The sequence below is a fragment of the Rattus rattus genome, chromosome 9 (assembly GCF_011064425.1).
Source record: "Rattus rattus isolate New Zealand chromosome 9, Rrattus_CSIRO_v1, whole genome shotgun sequence".
Taxonomy (NCBI): Eukaryota; Metazoa; Chordata; class Mammalia; order Rodentia; family Muridae; genus Rattus; species Rattus rattus.
Window position 1 is genome coordinate 28,581,141 of NC_046162.1, and position 14,100 is coordinate 28,595,240.

The 14,100-nt window shown below is 43.3% G+C and overlaps 1 protein-coding gene across 1 annotated transcript in view; it reads left to right on the forward strand.

The window, feature by feature from the left end:
* Positions 1 to 3,293: 3,293 nt before the first annotated feature.
* Clint1 (clathrin interactor 1) overlaps positions 3,294 to 14,100 on the forward strand; it is a 54,066-nt gene continuing 43,259 nt past the window's right edge. The window contains exon 1 of the mRNA XM_032911672.1: positions 3,294 to 3,543. Within this exon, the coding sequence (XP_032767563.1) occupies positions 3,503 to 3,543 (41 nt within the window). The 5' untranslated portion in view covers positions 3,294 to 3,502. The remainder of the gene's footprint in view (positions 3,544 to 14,100) is intronic.

Below are 14,100 nucleotides of genomic sequence, written 5' to 3' on the forward strand. Positions count from 1 at the left end.
AATACCTTGAACGCAAACCCCTCTCTGAACAACGCACCTAGAAACCTTAGAACCTACATCTAATTACCCATCTCCTCCCCTGAACAATAGAGTGAATTTCTTCCCACTTAATGATTAAACTTGGACAATTTTCTGTCCAACTATAATCCCAATGTACCTACTGTGAAGACCAGAAATACCTATCCAGCCTGAAATGCTTTTGGGTGCATGGACAGTAAGGCAAAATTATGTTCAAATGACCTTTAGGGGACAGTCACCTATTTACCATCTTATGCCTGTGCATAATTGGGAAGGAACATGTGCAGCGTAAAATTGATCCTATGACATAATCGATCGATCAGAACTCCCGAGACATCCTTTAGCCACCAAATCTCTTCTTTTAAACTCCCTGAAAGGGAGGGCCAAGCATCAATCAAGGTCCTTAAGTCTTTCGCTTGCATAGCCCGCTGCTGCTTTGCAGTGTATGCTAATCTTTTCTATTGCTTTGTTATAAATAAAGTTCCTTGCTGCTTTGAAAGTCAGTGTAAGCTCTTATTTCAATTATTTGAATAAGAAGCTGTGAACCTGGAAATCCTAGACCCCTGACAGCAATCTTTGGTAAAAGTGTTGTCCTATGGCTGCCATACTGTGCTCTGAGCATAAAGCCTCTCCCAAGGAACTACTCGAGAGCCAACCGCCTGGGTTAAGCAATCCATGTCCACTGTCCATGTTCATTGCATGTAACAGACAGCTGAGTATGTTGTCTTTCAAAGCACGTATCGGTTTAGTCTTACTTCAAAACTGTTGGTTCATTTAGCGAAGAATACATTTTCCCTGAGAAGGGATGGGCGCCTTCTCATTTATTTTTCAACCCTGGACATTTAAGTCGCTATAAAGAAGTTACTATGGAAACTGCTCCCAAACTTGCATGATAAAAAGGTAAAAGTGGAACGCAACACTCTGCTGATATGCAAATGATTAGTCTCTGGAGACCACCTTTTAAACAAACTCCTGCTGAGCCCTTTCGGGGGCTCTCTAGAGTGACAGGTGGACAGGAAGGGTTCTAGATGGCCCCTGTGGACTGTAAACATGCCACAGGTGACAACTCAGGTTAAGTCGGATTGTGAGTGTCCGATGCCCACATCGTGCTTTGCGGATAAATGGTGAGCCTGGCTCTGCATTGATGAGAAGAGCCCAGAGTATGGATGTGGCTTGTTTTGTACCAAGTCCATTCTGCAGGTGTCCTCATGACTGGCCTGCTTGAAAGTTAACATGCTGAGCTCTTACTTAGGCAAAGCAGTTTCTCTTATCTGCTCTGGCTTCATTTCATCTTTCGAATGCTGGGCTGGACAATACTTTCAACAGGAAAGTGAATCCCTTTTCTTTTGAAAGTTCCATTTCTCTGATTACCTCGGCACCTCTTTGCCTCCCTTCGATACCTATGCCTCCAACTTCTTGAGCGTGATCTCCAGGGCACCTATCTTAAGGAATATGTGAGCCAGCTTTGTCTTGATTTCTGCTGTCTGTGGCTCTCGGTTTTGTTTGCTTCTTTTTGGGGACCATACTGGTGTGCTTTCAAAGCTGCTTCCAACAACCAAGTAAATGCAAACTGATGTCTTGACCGAAGGATTTAAAGAGGACCCGGGGCTTGGCTACTTGCAGCCGTTTCCCCTTCATTGTGAATCCTGGTGGTCTTGTGCTCCCTCTCCCAATTATTATTTTCTTGATCTTCTTACAGCCAGTTCCTTTGTATTGTTCCAGTTTTAGTTTATACTCAATCTCCTCAAAGAGCCCTAAATATTCTGTTGTTTTTCCTCTGACGTTATTGTCTGTAACATTATGTTCTTGATTTTGACAAGCACTTATTCTCTCTAATTAAATATTCTCTTAATTGTTAGGTTCCTCCTCCAGTGACTTTTAAGCTCCCAGGGAACTTGAGCCCCAGCTGTAGCCTCGCTTGTACCACCGTGAAGATGCCAAGTAAATAGTGGCAGATTTTTTAAGTAAAAAAAAATTTATATATATATATTAAAACATTTAAGTATTTTGTGGTTTTATATCTTTATAAATAGATAATTTTTTATTTGATTTTCTTTTTTTTTTATTAACTTGAGTATTTCTTATATACATTTTGAGTGTTATTCCTTTCCGGTTTCGGGCAAACATCCCCCCCCCCTCCCTTCTTTATGGGTGTTCCCTCCCATCCTCCCCCATTGCCGCCCTCCCCCAACAATCTAGTTCACTGGGGTTCAGTCTTAGCAGGACCCAGGGCTTCCCCTTCCACTGGTGCTCTTACTAGGATATTCATTGCTACCTATGAGGTCAGAGTCCAGGGTCAGTCCATGTATAGTCTTTAGGTAGTGGCTTAGTCCCTGGAAGCTCTGGTTGCTTGGCATTGTTGTACATATGGGGTCTCGAGCCCCTTCAAGCTCTTCCAGTTCTTTCTCTGATTCCTTCAACGGGGGTCCTATTCTCAATAATAGATAATATTTAATTAAACTTTTAATGATAATTTAAAAAGCAAGGTCTTATCGCTTATTAATTCTGACTGACCTGGAACTTCCTATGTAAGCCAGACTGTCCTCAAACTCATTGAGATTCCCCTGCCTCTGTCTCCCAAGTGCTAGAATTAAAGCAGTCTGCAACCAGGGCAGGTAAAAACCTATAAAAATTAAGGAGTTACCTAAAACAAAATTTAATATTACTCCAAATTTTATCTGACATAGTATGTGGAAACCTGATCAATTTCTTTGGCAGATCTCAAAAATTATGTATGCTTTTAGAAACCAAAATCACAAAGTTCTTGGGTATAATCATATAGAATACATATAAGTATACTCTGTATGTGTACTGGTGGCTTTCTGGTTTCCAAACTATTGTGAACTAAGTTTCTGAGGCTTGTTACAAAGTATCTAACGAGGATACCAGGTAGCTGTTTACAGACAAAATCATTGTATCATAGAACTAGAGTGAGAAAAGATTTAGCATAAAATTCTTCACTTGTCAGGGCTGGAGTCCCGGGTTCAGTGATGTATAGATGCCTAGATGTTTGGAAGCAAATGCAGAAACACGTGCGTAAATGAAGAACACGCACGCCAATCACACTCTGTGTAATCATGCTCAGCATCAGCATTGTACATTTGAAGAAGGTGAGCGCGAGTAAGTCTTGCAACTGTCGTGATGACAGTCACCTGGAGGCTCTGTCTGAGGTCGCCAAGCCGCCGCGACCTCAACACGCCCGCGCTCCGGGGGCGCAGGACGCGGACTACAATTCCCGGCGTGCGGCGCGCGGCGCGGGCGGAAAGCCGGCCACTTCCGCCCCACGCAGCGCCGGTGCGGCCGCGTCTCGACGTGTCACTGGAGGCGCCGTAGCTGTGGCCGGGAGAAGGAGCTCTGGCTAGGGAGAGTTCACGGCGGTGGGTGGCGGCGGCGACCCCGACCTGGACCAGCCCCGGCGCGGAGGCGACTCGGGGTCCGTGGAGAGTGGCGGCGGGCGGCGGCGGGCCGGGCCGCGCGGGGCGCGATGCTGAACATGTGGAAGGTGCGGGAGCTGGTGGACAAAGCGTGAGTATCGGGGGGCAGTTGCGGCCGGCGCCGCGGCGGGGGCGGGGAGCGTGCGCACGGTGGTCCAGCGCGCGGGGGCACGCGGCACGCCCCCCCGCCCTGCGGCCTGGTGAAGGCGGCGGCCGCTGCGGGCCTGGGCCTCGGTCCCTGAGCTTCCCGCGGCGCAAAACCCCTCTCCCTGCTCGGGTCCCTGCTCCCCGGGACGTCCTCACTGCGCCCCTACCCCGCGCCTGGCAGGCGGGTGCTTTGATCGTACCCAGCTGGGAGTTTGGCCTCCTGGACACCAGGCCGGGCTTGGGAGCGAGGGGATATGGTGCTCCGGTTCCTGGTAACCCCCAGGGTGTAATTCGGAGACACCTTAGGCCTGGCCGGGTATGCCCTTTACCTTGTTAGACACCTTTTAATTTCTAGTGAACCTGCAGAAGAGTGAGTGGGAGGTGTAACAAGTGGTCATTGCGGGCAGGCTGGAGTTGCTCAAGAGGAGACTCGCCCTTCGGGTTTTTCACACTAAGTGAAAGCAGATGACCAGACTTTTCTTGATTGTTTTCCTCTAACTTTTCCCACTACTCTTCGTTTTGGGGTGGGCCGCTTATTCCATTAGTTTTCATTAAGACATCGTTTAAATAAAAATTTCTCTAACGAGAAAACAAAGCCAAGTCTATATCCTGTTGACCCGCTTTTAACTCCTTTCAGACTGAAATAACTCAGTGCTTTAGTATACTGAGAAACCCTTAACACTTAAGTTGAGCCTATTGAAAGTAACAGTTGGTCTTTTAGGTCACCAGGAAATAAGAGTTTAAATATTTAACCAGCCCTCTTCCTTTTTGGGTTTTTGTGATTATGCAATAAGTGTGGTAAGAAAACAGTTCTTTTGAACCGCCCACCTAACATGAAACCAGGAAGTGTAGAAGCTCTTTCTGACCCCAGAAAACAACATACTTTAAAGCGACTTGGCTGATGCTTCTGATGGAACCAGAGGTTGACGGGTGCTTTCAAACTGGCTTTGCTACCAAGAAATTGGTCAAGTGCTTACAAGAGTACGGTTTTCAGAACCGGAAGAGCTGGGTTCTTAAGTTCGTAATAGTCCTATCTTCTCCAGAATCCCTCTTGGTCTATGAGGGTGACGAGCCAGAGGCTTCCATTTCGTATGATTCCTCATAATGCAACACGTTCATGTCTGTGCTTCTGAAAGAGAACCGTTTTCCAACTTTGGAGTAAGATAAACCTCACTGAGAAACTGCAAGTCTGAAGAGGTTTTGCTTTAGTGGTTTTATTAGTCATTTTTTTCCATTAAGTGTGCAGAAATTTATATGGAACCATTTCACTACTTGTGAACTTAATGTTTTTGCCAAAGAGAAAAATTGCTTTTACAGATCCATGGGTGTTTCAGTATACCATATGAGAAGTAGAATACCAAATTAGTGTAAAAGTTGAAGTCTCAACAAAACTGCCCACACCTCTGCTTCCAAGTCAGGATAGCTGAAGAAAATTACTAAGAAGCCCACCCCCTACCAAATGTGCCACACTGCAGTCTGAGGAGACAGTGAAACAAGTCTCCTGTCTTTCTTGGTTCTGCCCAATGTGGATCACAGCCTTGAGCCAGTTCACTCAAGGATGTGTAAGAATGTTGCCACCAAGAACTTGCTCAAACTCTTTTGTGTACCTGATACACTGAAATTGAAACAGGAGGCCATTTCACTGATGAGTGCCCCGTAGTTGATTTTCCTCTTTAGCTGGCAGGAAGAAAATCCTTTAAAATGTAATCATTGTACAGAACCATGTACTGTTACACTGTATGCTTAGAAAGTCAGGAGGGGGTGAAACACATTCATAGAGTGGCTGATTGGTTTCTTAGAGGGACAAAGTTATGAGGTAACTGCAGAGGAGGAGACAGTCAACAAGATTAACACGGGAGCCCTGGTAGCCAGATTACCAAAATATGGCGATGGTTCAGGTTCTGGCACTGCCTCTCACCAGCTCTGTGTAATTTGAGGCAGAATAACTCCACACCTCAGTTTTCTTTTTTCTTTTTTTTTTGGTTCTTTTTTTCGGAGCTGGGGACCGAACCCAGGGCCTTGCGCTTCCTAGGCAAGCGCTCTACCACTGAGCTAAATCCCCAACCCCCAGTTTTCTTATTTGTAAAGTGATGGTTGTGAGCTACATCTAACTTCAGATTCGTCGGTATTTGATGAAGTAAATTTCTACTGAGGAAACACTAACTACAACTAGCATTTCACATTAGCAAACACGTTTGGAAAATCATGGCCTTCCAGGGACAGTTTAGTTTGAAAAGAGTGGGGTTTTTTTTGTTGTTGTTGTTTGTTTGTTTTTACATGATAAAGAGACCTGGAGAATAGCTCTTCTGTTAAGAGTATGTATTGCCCTCTGGGGGACCAGAACATAATTCCCAGTGCCAGCTCATAACCTGCAACTCCAGTTCCAAGTAATCCAAAGCCTCTGGCCTCCATGACTACCCTCCACCACACACGTGCGCGCGCACGCGCACACACACACACACACACACACACACACACACACACACACACACACAGCCAACGGTGAAGTAAAAATCTTTTTAAGAAGATGATTAAAGTGGTGGGGCACTTGCTTGTGTGGCGTGTGTATGGCCCTGGGTTCAATCCCAGTGCTGGGGCAGCAAGTTAATTTTCTTAAAAGTTAAGCATAGTGGCACATACCTGTAATATCCGTTCTTGGAAGGCAGAAGCAAGAAGAGTTCAGGGTCAGTCTCTGCTACATAGACCCTTTGAAGCCAGCTAGGCTAAGGAAGACTCTTTTTTTTGGGGGGGGGGCATGGTGAATAAGGATAAGGGATATATAGCTCAGTAGTAGAATGCTTTCCTGATATGTGGAAGTCCTGGATACAGCAAAGTATAGTCAAAAAGATGGCCAAGGAATGTTATATTTAAATGTTCGAAGTAATCAATAAGTACAGCTCATGACTCAGGAAAACTAAGACGTTTAGTGTATATCCACTATCAAATGTGACTTATTTTCAAAAAGGTAAATGTTTTTGTGAACATTTAACTGCCCCCCCCCCTTCTAAATGTTTCTGTACCCCAGAACAACACTTGGGTCCTGTGTGGTGCTGTGCTCAAAAGTAAGGGGAGATGTCAAATGCTCTCCCTTGACTGTCTAAAGACTTCTGGGAAATAGGGAGTGGCGTCCCTCTGGCTGCACCTCCTGGTGGTATAAAATGGGTCTAGAACGGAACGTTATGAAACAGCAAGATAGCAGATAAGGCCACACAGGCCTCCGGAGCTGGGGCCCCCATTTCCTCCCATCTTGTCTAGCTGCTCACAAGGCAACTGTGGCAGGAAAGGATAAGTGAAGACACTTGCAGCTGATCTAGCTAGGCGTTATCTGTGACCCAAATTCAAAACTACAACAAATTGGATACATTTATAATCCGTAATCCCATACGAGGTATGAATAGAAAGTCCTGTAGCTCTAGCATTTTCTCTGGGAATCTGGGGAAATCCGGCAACAGTGACATTCGTGGTTCTGGTACCAAGGAGCTGCCGCTGGCTCTGCAACCCAACGCACCATTCTCTTTCCTTACGGGGAGTCATGCATTCTGCCAGCAGACCTTTCTTAATCGTTTAAGCAGTCCTGGCTGTGCAAGGGCAAGGCATCTGTGGTAGTCAGTCCACTTTAGGTTATTCTCTCAGTTACAGCCGCTCCTGCCCTTAGCTATTCCCCGCATACATTAGTGTTTAGCTAACGTGATAGAGCTGTGTGCACTGGTGCGAGAAAGCTTTGCTGTTCAGAGGACAGCATCCTCAGTTGTTGGAACAGGTTGCACATTTGTTGTAACTTAGATTAACTTCTGTGGAACTCGCACAGTGCAGCCCACACGTGGCAGAGAGCTTCGCTCCACCCACTGTAATGTGAACACTCCTGGTTTTGCCTTCCTCTCATCCCCCGACTCGTGTTTTCCCTCATCTTGACCATAAGTCTTTATTCAGTTCTTGGAACTTGAAATCAAAGGTGAGAAGGTGGTTGTCAGCTCTGATCTTCTGAGAACAACTGCTCTGAACCAGTTGTTGAGAATTGTTGCTGCTTAGATGATGAATCAGTTATCTCCTTTCTTCTGGTAGCAGGACACAAGCAGGTATTAAGAATTTAATTCCAGGGTTGGGGATTTAGCTCAGTGGTAGAGTGCTTGCCTAGGAAGCGCAAGGCCCTGGGTTCGGTCCCCAGCTCCGAAAAAAAGAACAAAAAAAAAAAAAAAAGAATTTAATTCCAGAGAAAGATGAGTTAGTTTCCCTTTTGCCAGCATTTCACCAGGTAATGGTCAGACGCTTAAGGTAGTACGTTTAGCACTGCTGTCCGGTTCTTCTTAAAAGCCCGTACCTGCCCTGTACCTTACAGTTGCATTTTAGTTTTAGTTTACAAGTACTTGTGTGTTCACTAATATGTCCACTGAGGTACTCAGCCATTTTTATTTTAAGCATGACTTACTAGTCGTGCTCCAAGTATTTACAATATGGCTCCACAGTTGTGTATGTGTGTGTTTGTGTGTGTGTGTGCGCGTGCGTGTGTGTGTGTATGGCTGCACATGTTCCTATATTGCTTTTCATACTCCTTTATGATATGTAATAATTCCTTTAAGAAGAAAAAAATGGCTTAAAAATGATAGCTTGGTTGCTAAAGTGCTTAGTATTTAGGAGGCCATATTTGAAATTTTGTGTAATAAAAGCTGAAAATAAGTGGCAGCACCAAGGATATAGATGTGGAAAGTAAAATAATAAAGCCTCTAGAAGATTTTAGAAGTTCACTCTGCTGCCTGTATTCATGCAAACTGCTTTCTTTTAGGGGGTGAGAATGGATGGGACACGGTTTTGTGTAGTCTAGGATGGCATTTTAGAGCAAATTTCAGATTCTATATCATGTTATTTATTCTGTAAATGAATTAGTTTCTAAAAGGTACAGAGCTGTCTTATTATGTATTTGTGTGTGTGGTCTTTTAATTTTATGTGTGTATGTGTGTGTGGGGGGGTGTATATTAGTATAGCATGAAGACCAGAACAGGATGTTGGATTCTGGGAGCTGGAATTACAGTCAGTTGTGAGCCTTACTATGTAGGTGCTGGATACCAAATCCTGGTCCTCTGCAAGAACCAAAGGCACCTATAACCACTGAGCCCCTCCTCTCCAGCCCTGTAATTTGTCTCTAATGTTCTGATTAGTAGATACATCTCTTTGTCCTCCAGTTATGCCAGCCTCCCTTAATCTCTTGTTCTGTAAGTCAGACTCCCACTTTAAAAAAAAAAAATCTCTGCTTGTTTGTTGTTCAAGGGCCTAGGTTATTTGAATTTCTTTCAGTCTGTATTTTGCAAATTCTACCCCTGTTGTGGCGTGTGAATGTTCTTGTCCAGTGTGTCACCTATAAAATGGCATCTGTGTCTAGTCAGTTGATAGATTCCATCTCCAGTTTGAAGAAGCAAGACTGCTTCCTAGATTGGAAGTACCTTCTTATGACTTCTGGTGTTTCTTATACACAGAGTTAACACCTTTGAGTCCCAGCTAAACTTTACTTTCAGGACTATATACACTTGTCACATCCTATGAGCTTTCTTAGCCGACTTCTGTATGCTCATCCGTCTTTGCTCACCAAAGACACTTCTCAACACAATTAGGTATCTCTAGGTAGTGCTTTCTGAGTCTGGAAGCCACTGATGGATCAAAGATTAGACATGGATTGAAATCTTAGGACTGCTACTGAGAATTAGTCCTTGTGGTGTTAGAGCAGTACCTCTGACATCCCCATCTGTAAAAAAAAAAAAACATGGTTGGTTGTTTTAAAGGTTCATGGGTGTTAAGCAGAAAACCTTTTTAAAGATGTTTGATACTTGCTACCTTCTTGGGTAATCTGTTACTGTTTTGTTACAGTATCACTACTACTTAGGAAACTGAGCACAGTGAGAGAATAAAGATACAATAGATGATTTACTGGTGTGTAAGGCCTGTGGCCTAATAATGAGCCCACTGTTCACAATGGGCTTTTTCTTTATTTATTTATTTTTTTTTTTTTTTCAGAGCTAGGGACCGAACCCAGGGCCTTGCGCTTGCTAGGCAAGCGCTCTACCACTGAGCTAAATCCCCAACCCACAATGGGCTTTTTAATAGGTATTTGTTTTTATATTATGTGTGTGAATGTTTGCATTATATGTGTGCACACTGCTCATGTTTAGTTCCTGTGAAGGCCAGAAGAAGGAGGCAAATTCTCTAGAACTGGAGTTAGAGACTATTGTGAAGTGTCACATGCAGGCTGGGAACCAAATCCAGGTCCTCTGTGAGAGCAGCAAATACTCTTAACCACTAGCCATTTCTCTAACCCTACAATGGGCACTCTTTTTCTGGAACTTTTTACTTTCTCTTATTGTCTGGTTTTTACTTTTCTTATTTTATTCTTCTAAGGAGAAGGACTCCCTAGGCTCGAGCTTGCTATGTAACACAGGGCGGCCCTCTCAGTCCTTTCTCCACCGTGTCCCTCTACCCTGAGTGCTGGCACTGTAGTTGTGTGACACCATGTTGAGCCTTTTGTGCTAAACATTGCTGTGCATGCATTGCGTTGTTTCCATCACATCCTGAATGCTTTTGCATGAATATTGTGAGCATGTTGCAGAGTATTCTTTCAAAAGACATATTGAAGACTGAAGTGTTTGGGAAGACATATTGCAGTTTCCACCTGCCAGCCCCACTGTGCCACTCAGCCTGTTTTGTATTTCCCTAAGATTTAAAAAATATTGCTTATGTAAAACATTTTATCTAAAACATAAAAAGATTTTATGAATGACAATTGGAGCCGGCATTTCATCCTTAAACTGGGCAGTAAGATACCTCTGAAGTACGTGGTAACAGATACACATTTTCTCTCTCTTGAGGATTTAGTTAGTTTTTATCTATCTGAATGTGTGTGCCTGCATGAATGTGTAGTTAGAGGTCAGGGGGCTTTCTAGGTCGGCAGTGAAAGCCTTTTTAAACTCACTGAGGCCCTTCAATATGAAAGTTGAGGACAGGTAAATGATGTAACAAATTCACATATGGAAGCTAAAATATAGCTACTTCTGAGTAGATTAAACTAATGATTTGTTAAATACATATGATTCTGTTAGTATGCAACAATAACAGTAAGTTTTGTATTTAACTTCAGAGTCTAGCAACTAATTATTTTAGAATGCCTTGACATGAATTTTGTTAATTTCTTAATTTAGGAGAGTACTTAAATGCTATGTATAATTTGAATATAAAATTTTTTCACAATCTTTTGCTTTTCTTTAAAAACAAAAAATAGAAAGTTACTATATGACCTTGCTTAGCCTAGAACTCTGTGTAGACGAACTTGCAGGGAACACACACACACGCCGCCTTTGCCTCTCAAGTGCTGGGATTGCAGGTACAAAGCACAACACCACCGAACTATAATTTTTCTTTATGACAGAGTCTCATGACGCTGAACTCTCTTGAACTTATGATCATCCTGCTTCTGCCTCCCAGGTACTAGGGTAACAAGGGAATGCCATCATGTCTGAAACACGAAGGGCTGGGGATTGAACCCAGGGCCCTGTGCATGCAAGACAGGCTGTACATTTTGATGCACGGCCCTGAATTTCGTGACATGCACACAGTCAGCGTTGCTGGTCACTTTCCCACATGCTTTTGTAGCATTTCAGTTAGTCTCATCTGGACAACTTTGTATTCTGTAGTGGAAATGACATAGGTTGTAAATTCAGGTTTTTGTTGCTTTGTCTTTTAGACAGCTCTCTGCATAGCCCTGGCTGTACTGGAACTCACTGTAGTTCAGGATAACCTTGAACTCACAGAGATCTGCCTGCCTCTACTTCCCAAGTGCAGGGATTAAAATCATGAGCTGCCACTCCCAGCCAAGTTCTGTTTTATTTTATTTTTCTTGACATTTCATGCATTTTTATCAAATCTGAAAAATAATGTTTCAGGCTTGCTGGTGTTTTCTGCAATTTTTCTCCAATTTATTATTATCTTTGTTTGTTTTTGAACCAGGGCCTCATTATATATACAGGCTAGCTTCAAACTTGATTGTGATCCTCCTGCCTCAGCCCACAGTACTGGGATTGCAGGTGTCTGCCCTGTTTGTATTTGTCTCTTTTCAGGTGGATAAAGCCAAGTATTTTAGCCACCTAAATATTCTTAGTTTGCCATGTTTGGGCCATGGTTATGTGTGGTGTTGAGTGGGCTTTTGACATGTAGCTCATTTATCAGGAGGCTAAATAAAAGTTTGTAACGGGGCTGACATGATGGGTCAGTGATTCAGTGAGGAACGGCCCTTGCTGTACAGGTCTGGAGTCTGGAGTTTGACCTGTAAAACCCATGTGGATGAGTCAAGGTTCTCTAGAGTCACAGAACTTCTGGAATGAATATATATATATGGAATTTATTGGAATGACTTACAAGCCGCAGTCCAGCTAATCCAACAGTGGGAGCTGTGAATGGGAAGTCCAAGAATCTAGTGGTTGCTCAGTCCACAAGGCTGGATGTCTCAGCTGGGCTGTTGTAAGAGATGGGATCCTGATGAAATCTCCCCCCGCCCCGTGGAAGGCGCATGGAAGAAAGGGCAACCGTCAAGTTCGATTTGAAATCTGAAGTAGTAAAGTACTTTTTCCCGATGAGTGTTAATTTGCAAAGGATTGACACCAGTAACTCCCTTTCGGTTCTAGAGGATCAGATACTTTCTTCTGGCCTCTGAACGTCAGGACCACATTTTTTTTCCTAATCTTTAAAACTAATAAAATCTTGAAGTACCTTTTATTGTTTGACGATTTCATACATGTATAGCGTATCTTGATCATACATACCCCTTAATCCCTGTTCCCACAGGTTTAATCTTCTAGTGAGGAAATTGGCTACAAAAGTCCTGGGGCATCCTGAGCTGACAGACCTGCAAATAGTCTAGGCTAAAATCACAGCCACCTGTGTTCAGGACATGAGCTTCAGACTTTGCTACTCTTCCAAAGGCATCACCCAAAAGGGAGTTACTGGCGTAAACCTTTTGCAAATTAACACTCATCTGAAAAAAATACTTTACTACTTAAGATTTCAAACCAAACTTGACAGTTGCCCTCTTTTCCATGTGCCTTCCACAGGAGAGAGCTCTACTGTTCTCTTGTGTACACACACACACACACACACACACACACACACACACACACACACACAATCTGTTATGTGAGCTGACTCAGAATGGAGGAGGAACATATATTTTCACATGTGAGAGAGTAGTAAGTGAGGTAAGCTGCAGAGAGCTTGCCAGTATTCAGCAGACTTTAAGAAGTCTCACTAAGTTCCCACTCAGAGCTTTGCAGAGAACTGGACAACATGAAACCAGACCCTGGGGTTTTTGTGGACTCTCTGGTTCTGTGAAGTTGCACTTAAAGCAGCACTGTACAGAATGCTCTTCCAGTTTGGATACTTCAAGTAACATAGAGCCAGACCAACGCCTGATGAAGATCCTAGTGTTCAATCGTGATTGCTGACAGAAATTCAAGTGAGATAGCAAACTCTGGGTCATAAGTCAGATTACACCCTCACTTGATAAGTTGCTCCCAGATGGTCCAAGCCTCTGTTGATGGCAGTAAGCACTGGGTGGGGAGGACAGGACAGCCCCTTCCGCCCTCAGCAATAGTCCAGAGTCAGTCATTTGAAGTAGTTATTTTATTAGCTTTTATTTTACTTTGTTAGCTATTATGTCAAAAAAGTCAAACCTAATCTTGAAGATTTGCTAATATATGAGTTTAATCACAGGTAAAAATGAAAAAGAAAAGAGGGTAGTTACAGTGACACACACCTGTCATCCTAACATTTGGGAAGTGGATCAGGAATTCATGGTCATCCTTGACTGACTAACAAGTTTGTGGCTAGCCTGAGCTACATAAGACCTGTTTGTGTTCACAGAAGTGAAGTCATGGACATTACCCTGTTAAAGTACAGATTTCCTATTGTCTTTCTGTTGGGAGTGTTTTAGAATCATAGATAGCCAATTTAGTGTTGATATTTGGTACTGTATCTGAAATTAATTGGGCAGTAGTGACAACAGTTTATGAGAGATAGAATCAAGATGCCCTGTGGGGCATTTGTGTACCCAGAGAGAATCTCCTGCCTCCCACCTGCAGGATGTTGGATCTTCATCCTGCTCTATGGCTTTCCTTGGAAGGCTCAGTTATCCAAGTTTTAGGTTTTTATCCATTCCTTAGAGTGAGATAGTACATTGATAAAACTACTTGAACATAATGTTTTAAGTAAGGTACCACCTTAAAAAGATAGCCAGTCAGGACTGTGCCAGAGCTGACCAGATTCTCTGGGTTTCAGTTTTATTTTTTCATGAGGTGTGGTTAGAATCATGGGAAGGGAAGACAGCTACTTCTGTGTGAAATGGCTGTAGCTCACCAGTAGCTGTTATAAGATTAAATGGCCTCGTTGGTGTATTGGGAAAAGATTTTTACCATTGTGCTCTGTAGATTTTTGTTCTTCAGTTTTCTGAGCTTTGCCATTTTGAGATAGC